The sequence below is a fragment of the Vidua chalybeata genome, chromosome 7 (genome assembly GCF_026979565.1).
Source record: "Vidua chalybeata isolate OUT-0048 chromosome 7, bVidCha1 merged haplotype, whole genome shotgun sequence".
Lineage (NCBI taxonomy): Eukaryota > Metazoa > Chordata > Aves > Passeriformes > Viduidae > Vidua > Vidua chalybeata.
This window is the reverse complement of record NC_071536.1, coordinates 23,502,244-23,510,768: the sequence shown is the minus strand read 5'-3', so window position 1 is coordinate 23,510,768 and position 8,525 is coordinate 23,502,244. Positions and strand designations below refer to the sequence as shown.

The window sequence follows — 8,525 nt, the reverse complement described above, 5'->3', positions numbered from 1 at the left end:
GGCGTTGTGGAGCGGAGCCGAGCTGACGTGGCCCTGGGCTGGCTGCACCTGGCCAGGTGTGCCGGAATGTGTTTGTGCTGGGGGAGAGGCCGTGCGGCCGTGCTGGGGTGGGGCCAGTGGGGACGCGGAGGAGACAGGGGCGGGCTGGGGGGCACTCCGCAGCCGGGATGCCATGTGGGATGGGGATACACAGGTGCTGGGTGTTCTGCACAGCAGCACTGGGGCTGGAGGGGAGAGGGGGCATGCAGGGAAACACATGTGTGCTCAGATGTGTGCAGCTCACACACACACACACACACACACACACACACACATGCTGACACACACACCAGGGCTGGGGTCTCTGCACACTGCTGGGTGAGGTGTGTGCACAGACTGACCCCCAACCCAGGCTCCCAGCAGCCTTCTGGGACACTCCTTTCTCAGGGCCAAGCATGCTTTTAGCAGGGTGGGCATCAGGGAACCCAGGCAATTGAGGCACTCAGAGCTGTTCCTCCATGCATCCACGTCCTGGGTGTGGGGAGTGCCTCGGGACCAAAAGCCTGTGCCCCAGGAGGGCTTTGGGATGCCAGAGCAGGGTAGAAGACAAGGAGGAGGAGAGGAGGAGGAAGCAATGTGCTGGGTGCAGGGAGCACCTCGGGATGGGTAGCCTGCAACCCGGGAGGGTTCAGAGCCGGGTGGAAGAGGAGGAGGCTGGGAAAGGGTGCTGGAGGAGGAGGAGGCTGGGTGTGGCTCCCGGTGTCCCGGAGCCGGATACTCGCACGGATATGCTGGCGTGGCAAGGCTGGGGGAGGACACGCACACCTAAGAGCATCAAGCCAAGCCCCCTACCACCTGTGGAACACTGCCCTCAGACCTCCTTCCCCTGACCCCTGCACAACTTGCCTCCCCCTCAGCCCCTCTGTGCCAGCAGCAAACCTGACACAACTGTGCCCCCAAACCTGACACAACTGTGGCTGCCCCATGTGTTGTCAGTCCCGTCCTGCCCCAGATGACCCCTATGTTCTTCCTCCTTCCCAGGCCCACAGCAGGCAGGGACCCCCTTCTCTCTTCCAGAGGGGTGCAGAGGAAGGAGACCTTCAGTTCGCAGACTTTGTAGCAATCAATTTCCCTGGCATTGATCCTGGGAGGAGAATGCAGGGTACAACCCTGCTGGATGCCTCTTCCCAGGGCACAACCCTGGGTGACCTCTCCCACCTCCAGCACTCTCTTTGCCCAGCAAGTTCCCATTTTCCCAGCCAGGGCATCACAGCAGTGGAACTCTGCATGGAGAGGTGGGTGCAGACAGCTCAGCCCAGGGTGGAGCTGGCCATGAGCCCAAAACTGCCTGGGGAAGAGGAAACCTTCCAGATTGCCACCATGGTCCTCCCAGCATGGCAGCACCCTGAGGAGAAAAGAAGAGGCAGGAGCACTCTTTTTTTTTTTTTTTGACAAATGCCTTTATTTGCTACCGGATAGAGGTCTATTGCACAGCAGCCTGGAGGCTGCAGGGCACACAGCCCTGCCCCTGTTCAGTGCTGGACGCGGCGGATGGATTGGATCTGGTTGGTGTGGGCCTGGCTGCTGTATTCATTGTACTTCTTGAACTCGCCGTTCTGTCTGTCCCGCTCCAGCACGTACTGGTAGCCCCTGTATCCTGGGTACTGGTATGCCACCCACCTGCAGGCAGACCCTTGGCTCAGAGCCCCATCCCATCCCATCCCATCCCATCCCATCCCATCCCATCCCATCCCTCTGCTTGACTTGGGAGGAGAGGGACAGAAAATACCCAATGGCTTGTATTTTCAAGGAAAAGGTATCAGGAAGGCATCCCTTTTTTGAGGGGGTCCCCCTTCCACATCCTGGGGTTTACGCAGGTGTTTTATGCTAGGAGGTTCTTGCTGAGCCCCTTGCTGCTCTTGGCACCCCCAGTCCCTGCCCCACTGGCCGCACTCACGCTCCGGCGTTCACTTTGATGGATGCCACCTCCTTGTTGCCCCAGCCCATGGCCTGCAGCGAGGGATAGTCGTCACTCAGCTCAAACTTGTGACCCTGGAAGTTCTCAGCCTCGTAGAGGATGACTTTGCTGTCATTGTGGTTCTGCAGAGAGAAGGAGCTGGAGGTCAGCAGGACTGGGTTGGCTTGTCCAGGGATAGGGGATGTGGCATCAGCGTGACATACACCAAGGCAGTTTGAGAGGCCAGGGATCATGAGCAGCTTTGATGCAATGTATGGGAATGTCCTTCAACCTGGCACCCCGTCACTGGGATACCCCAGAACTGCCCCGAGGATGCTGCTCTCATGTCCCTGTGGTCCCAATGCACAGCTGTCAGTGAGAGTTAGTGGCTACAACCTTTGGACCCACACAGACTGCTGCCCTCAGCCTCACCACACTCCCCAAGGTTGCAGGAGGGTTCAGGGCAAGGCAGGATGCTGAGAGAGGTCCCCTCAGCTATGTGGGGCCTTTCTGGGTGCTGGACATGGTGGGGTTAATGGCTGGGACACTGAGTGATGCAGCACTGTCCCCCGTGCCCAGCCCCCACATGCATCTATCTGCACCGAGGAGCAGTCCTGCCAGCAAGGAGTGATCTTATCGCATCCCCTTTATTAAAGCCTGAACATATCTGCCTGGTGATTATTAAAAGTTGGGGGGGCCCCCCCGCTCGGAGGCGCAGACGTGCCGCTGCTGCGAGCACCAGTGTCTCTGCAGATGGAGCGATAGAGCCGCGTCTGCCGGGCACGCCTCAGGTACCCTGGGTGGGAGGGGGACGGGCCCTGCACTCCGAGCATCCTGTGGTCCCACTAGCTCCTCTCTGTTCATCCCATCCCCAGGAATCAGGGCTGGAGGACAAGGCCTTGGAACCCTAGCCTGGGAGGTGACTCTCCAAAGCACAAAGCAGGAGGAGCTGGAATTGTGGTTCAGGCTAAATTTTAGACCTAAAAATCCCAGGATCTTTGCAGGGAGGTGGGAGTTGGTGGGTGCAGCTACTCCTCCACTTCACACGTACCTCTGTGAGCACCTCAGCCCTCCATCCCATGCCCCATGTAAGTCATCCTCCAGTCTGTCCCTCATCGCCTCCATGCTGGGCTACCTGGAGGAGGCTCTGCCCGCCCTGAGCCCTCCCCCTGTGGTGTCCCAGTAACTCACTGCACATTTGACAGGCCGGAAGGAGAGGAGGTGCTCGGTCCGGTAGCCACTGTTCCCGCTCCAGGCCTCCCACCGGGGATAGTCACCCTTCTCCAGGATAAACTGCTGTCCCTGGTACTCAGGGTACTCGAAGCCTACCCAGCTGGAAGGAAGAGGAGGAAAAACCTTAGGGATGTGTGACACAGTCCCCAGGATCAGTCAAGGGTCAGCTTCTCCTTCCTGGGCAGGGGGCAGAGACATCCTGGCAGGTTATGGGTCTCTCACAAATGTTGGGGTCCTTGCTAGCAGCAAATGTCCCTTTTGAAAGTGGGACCCCTCTCCCCAGAGCCACATCATTGCCTCCAACCTACACCTTGCCTTGGTAAGGTCTCCCTGATTTAGCAGATGGGAAAACCCAAGGAGCACAAGCAAGGAGGTCGCATGATGAAGCTGTGTCATAGCTGAGGAAGAACTTGGGTGTTCGGCTCCCAGCAGTCCCCTGGGAGCAGTGGATTTGCTGGAGCGGGGTATGCCAAGGGACCACGGGGCTGGTGGGGCACTTACGGGCCAGACTCCACCTTGATGGAGCGGATCTTGCGGAAGCCGCGCTCCATGATGCTGGGGCACTCCATGAGGAATTCGCAGCGCTTGCCCTGGAAGTTCTCCTCCTCCCACACAGTGATCTTGTACTGCCCCAGGGTGTCCATGGCTTCACTGCTGGTCATACGGGTCGCTCGGCTGCTGGCAGAGCCCCACGTATCACCCAGGGCAGGTGCCCACCATCAGCCCCCAGCCACCCTACTGCCTGCTGCTGAGCCTGGGATGCCCGTGGTGCTGCCTGCACACATCCCACGCCACTGGCCCCTTGCCCTCCCAGGCTGGCATGGGGACATTTCCCATTGCCTTTCCTTCGGTGCTGGGCGATCTCTGTCCAGTGAACCCCAAGATGCAGGGGGAATTTGCAGTGCCCCATCTCTTCATGTGATGTACCCAGGACTGCCTCAGTTTTTCCTCTCCCATGCTCCCTGCGATCGCTCCAGGAGCTGTCTGGGGGCGGTGGCCCTGTACCCACTGCTGGGAGGCGGCAGTGACCGCAGCTCAGATGCAGATGCAAGTGTAGCCCTGGGGCACAGCAGCCCGGCTCCTCCATCCCTCCTGCCAGGGTCCCTCCTGCTTGCACAGGGCACCCCCCGCTGTGCCACACAGCACCCCGCCACTTGCCCTTCCCCAGGGTGAGCGTTGGGTGGGGGGCTTGGTGTGGGGGTGAAGGGAGCGGGGCAGCGCCTGTGCACTGGGGTCTTGGGGGCTCACAGCCTGGTACTTACTTGGTCGGAGGGCAGGGCACAGAAGCGAAGGTGGCGGTGCCGGCGCCGGCTTTTCCCTTCGCCCTTTATAGGCGGGCGCTGAAGTGCCGATGGTGCAGGCGGTCAGGGCGCTGTGTCAGCAGGCAGGGGATGGGGGGGACGGGCTGCTCACCCACCCCAGACTCCGGCTGTCCATTCCACTTAGGCAGTGTGGCGAGAGCGGCCCCCCCGCGCCCAGCGAGGCTGACAATGAAAGTGCTGGGCTGTGTTTGCGCAGGGGCTCAGGGCACAATGAGCAAAGGGCCTGACGCGCCGCTTTCCTTTCTGCCCCCGGACAATGTCCCCGCTTGCCCAGGGATTAGGGACCCAGCCTTTCCCAGGGCATCCGCAGCCTTTGCCAGGGTTGAGGCTTGTGGGAAGGAGGTGCCAGGGTGAAGTGGGGATTTACCATCTGGGAGCTGAGGGGCACTAATGTCCTCACGCTGGAACACAGGGCTTATCTGGGGCTACTTCTGCCCCTCTACGTGGGACTCTGCCACCGCGGGTTCCTTTTCCCGCCAGGCCCTGCAGGGGTTCCTGTGTTGGCTGCAGACTGGGCGCTAATGGACTGCAGATATGTGCTTGTAATGCCCTGAGCATTTCTCCTGGCTTGAAAAAGATCTCCCTGTGCTCCCACTCACCTCCCACTTGGGCAAGGGACGCTATGCACAGCAGGAGGGGACCAACTTTGGGGCAGAGCTGTGTCCTTCACCTGGACAGGAGGACCAGCCCTGCCTGGAACTGCACCATGTCATGCAGCTATCCCCAGTGTCTCCTACCAGGACCTGGGATGGACGATGCCAACGCACGCTGGAAAGGAGGAAGAGTGCCCTGTTGAGCTGTGAAATCCTGGGTGTCTATGCAGCTGTGTTTCTTGCAGCATCCCTGTGTAGTGTGTGGTGAGGCCGGGCACTCCCCACCTTCAGCTGGGCAGGTGCCATGCTGGCCACTGGACAAGGGCCGGACCACAGCACCTCAAACCTTCTCAGGAAAACTCCAGCCCTTCTGGGGGTCCTGGGCATGGGGTCAACATCACAAGACACCCGGACATTGTTGGTTATGGAGAATGCAGCGTGAGCAGCTGGGGGTGGTGTTAGAACGCCTGGCATCAACAAGAATCGGGGACTGAGGGATGACAGCAAGGACGGGCTGGGGATAGGACTCGGGGGTCCCCTTCGGTGACTTTCCCACTGCTCGACGGCCCCGAGGCTCGGTGCGAATCCGCGCCGATGCCTGCGGGTCCCAGCAGAGGGTGCAGCCTGGCAGCGGTTGGAGCAGGCTCCAGCTCAGGGACATTAGTGGCTCTGGGAAGGGGACAGGCGCTGGGGAGGCGACCCTCAGCTTGCGTTGCCTGAAGTGCTCCTAGCAGGGAGGGGGAGACCCTCTTGGAGCTGTCTGAGGAAGCAGAAGGTGGAGGGAAGGATAGGGATGCTCTCTGAAGAAGGAAGAGCACCCCGGACCAGCCTAGTGGCCTGGGGACATCTCAAAATGCTGGGAGACAGGTCTGGGCAGCATTTAGGGAAGCCATCACCTTGGCGAAGATGCAAGAGGCAAGATGGGGCAAGATGCAGAGCTAGTGCACTGCATGGTCTCCCCACGGTGCTGCCACCCCTTGCCTGGGCTGTGTGAACAGAGGTGTAGGACACTGGTTAGTTTGGGGTGCTTGAGGCATCAGGGCAGTTGGGGACTCTGAGGTGCAGGGCACTGTGGGGTGTACTACAGAGCCCCAGTACAAGAGGCACCACAGAATACATCGGATGCTGCAAGCTGTTATAGGATGTGCATGTGGAGTGTGTGGGGCACTGTATGGTGTGCTACAGCACCTATGGGGCACTGGGGTGTGCCATGAGGAGCACGCAAGCCGTTCAGCCATCCCCATGCAACATTTTGGATAAAAGCACTGGAAGGTGAATGGTGCAGAGGAGAAACCCAGATGCAGACTGTGCCCCTCCCTTGTTCCTCAGCATGTCGTACTCACTGGGATGTGCTTCACCTCCTGCTTGGTACATTCAGGGCAGCCACATGGGAGCTACAGCCACATCAGGGCACAGTGCATCAGTGGGGTCACTCACAAGGAGCCTTGCCCGACTGCATCCCAGAATGCCGATGCAGGCTGTTCTCCCTGGGCCATCTCCAGGTGGTCTCTGTCACCAGCCAGCATTCCCCTGGTTAGATCACCTGCAAGCCCCCAGCCACACCTGCCCAGCTGGGGACAGGGGCAGAGGGAGGCTGGTGCGGGGGCAGGCAGTGACTCTGCTCAAGGGCAGCTGCTAATACTGGCTCTGGGAGCTGGTTAGCACTCGCCCAGGGCCTCTTGCATAGGCTAATTTAATAAGGGCCCCTCGTAGCTCCCAGCTCAGCTTGTTCCCTGCACTAGCAAAACAGATCATGTTTCTCAGTGCCACTGGGCACAGCGTGGCAGCCGGCAGCCCCGGGACACGGTGGGAGCACAATGTCACCCAAGTGCTCCATGCCAAGCCCAGACCATGCCAACCATGGGGCTGGACCCCGTGCCTTGTGCAGGCACTGGTCCCAGGACAGTGCACAGCTGGGGGAGCCGAGCAGGCTGAAGGGCAGTCACAAGAGGTGAGGCAGGTGCTGCCCAGGAATCCTGAGGCTGATGCCGTGTCTGTGGCAATACACAACTGTACCCATTGATGTTAGGAATATCTGGGCTGGCTGACCAAGGCAGCACAGCTGGCCTTGGTGGTCCACCTGGCTGACACCATGGGCTGAGCCCTGGTCACACCCTGCAAGGACCACTAGCTTCTCTCTCCTTCTCCCCAGACCTGCTGGGGGCTAGACCAGCACTCCAGGGGTCTGTAGGTCTGGGGGCTGGGCCGAACAGGAGCAGATGGAGCTGGTGCCGGCCCCTGTTTGTCTTTCTTCCAGTTGCCTGGTGCTCTGTTTGTTCTAGGGATGGCTTTCTGCTGTCAGGGCCAAAACAGGTGGCTTTTATTTGCAGGGTCTGGCTGATTAGATCAGGGGTGGTGTATCACTGCCCCCACACAGCCCCACTGCTCCATTTTTCCTCTGCTTTCTCCCCCAGCCTCATTTCTGTGGGAAATCATCCTCCTCGACAAGGATGCAAACACCCTCCTTCTCTCTCCAGTCACCTGTGCTTCAGGGCTGCTCTGAATATGGCCACTCTGAATATGGGATTGGTTAATCCCAGCCAAAACCCCTACTTGCACCTGCTGAATCCTGGATCCCATAGCCAAGAGGGTTGCTGGGATCCCCAGTGTCACTTGTCCCCTCCAGAAGCCTTGCTGGCCACATGAGCCATATGTGTACAGGCGCACATCTGCCACAGAAGCCTCCTCACACTGGCACTGCCTTGCACAGGGAGCCCTGGCACTTGCCACCTGCCCCACATGCACGTGTCCCCTGTGCACGCAGACATCCCATCCCTGCAGCCAGAAACTCCTGGGATGGCAGAGAGCCTGGCAGATGTTGCTGGGATTAGCTCCCAGGCAGGTGCACACGCACACCGTGGGCTGCCAGCTGTTCCATGCCACTGGCACCGTGGCCACCCCAGGCACGCTGCTCAGCCCCTCCTTGTGGGACTGTGCCTGCCCACTCTGCCCTGTGGCACCCACAGCTCTGGAGGTGCACCTGCAACAACCCACCAAGACAAGGATGCTCCCAGGGGCACAGGTTCACCCTGTGCCACCCATTCACCACCTGACTCTGGCTGTCCCCAGCATGGGGGTGAGCTCAGTCCCCACAAACTGCCAGGGGAGCTGTGGCCTCACCTGCCTGCTCCCCACTGTTCCCATGGGGACTAATCCCACCTGAAGGTCAGGGAGGCTCCGCCAGCTGCTTACCTCCTGCCTGTGGATTACAGCCTGGGTGTGAGCAGGTGGCAAAGGCTGTCTCCCCAGGTTGGCCCAGCCCTGGTAGAGAACTGACAGCAGCACAAAACCAAGCCAGACTGCTCCAAAAGGGAACCCAGAGTGGCATGTCCCTTTCACCCTGAGGTGTCCCTTCTGTCACACCCTACCCAGCTGGGGATGCCAGGCACTGGGGCAGAGAAACCAGTATCTGAACCAAAGGTCCAGATCCTGACCTGGAAG

The 8,525-nt window shown here is 60.0% G+C and overlaps 1 protein-coding gene across 1 annotated transcript; it reads right to left on the bottom strand.

Annotated features, from left to right (window-relative positions):
• Positions 1–1,511: 1,511 nt before the first annotated feature.
• On the bottom strand, positions 1,512–8,101 carry CRYBA2 (crystallin beta A2). The gene is made up of 5 exons (XM_053947777.1): positions 8,079–8,101; positions 3,671–3,844; positions 3,128–3,269; positions 1,937–2,079; positions 1,512–1,659 (listed from the first exon to the last, which is right to left on the bottom strand). The coding sequence occupies exons 2-5, from the start codon at positions 3,829–3,831 to the stop codon at positions 1,512–1,514; spliced, it is 594 nt and encodes a 197-aa protein (XP_053803752.1). The 5' UTR covers positions 3,832–3,844; positions 8,079–8,101.
• Positions 8,102–8,525: the final 424 nt, after the last annotated feature.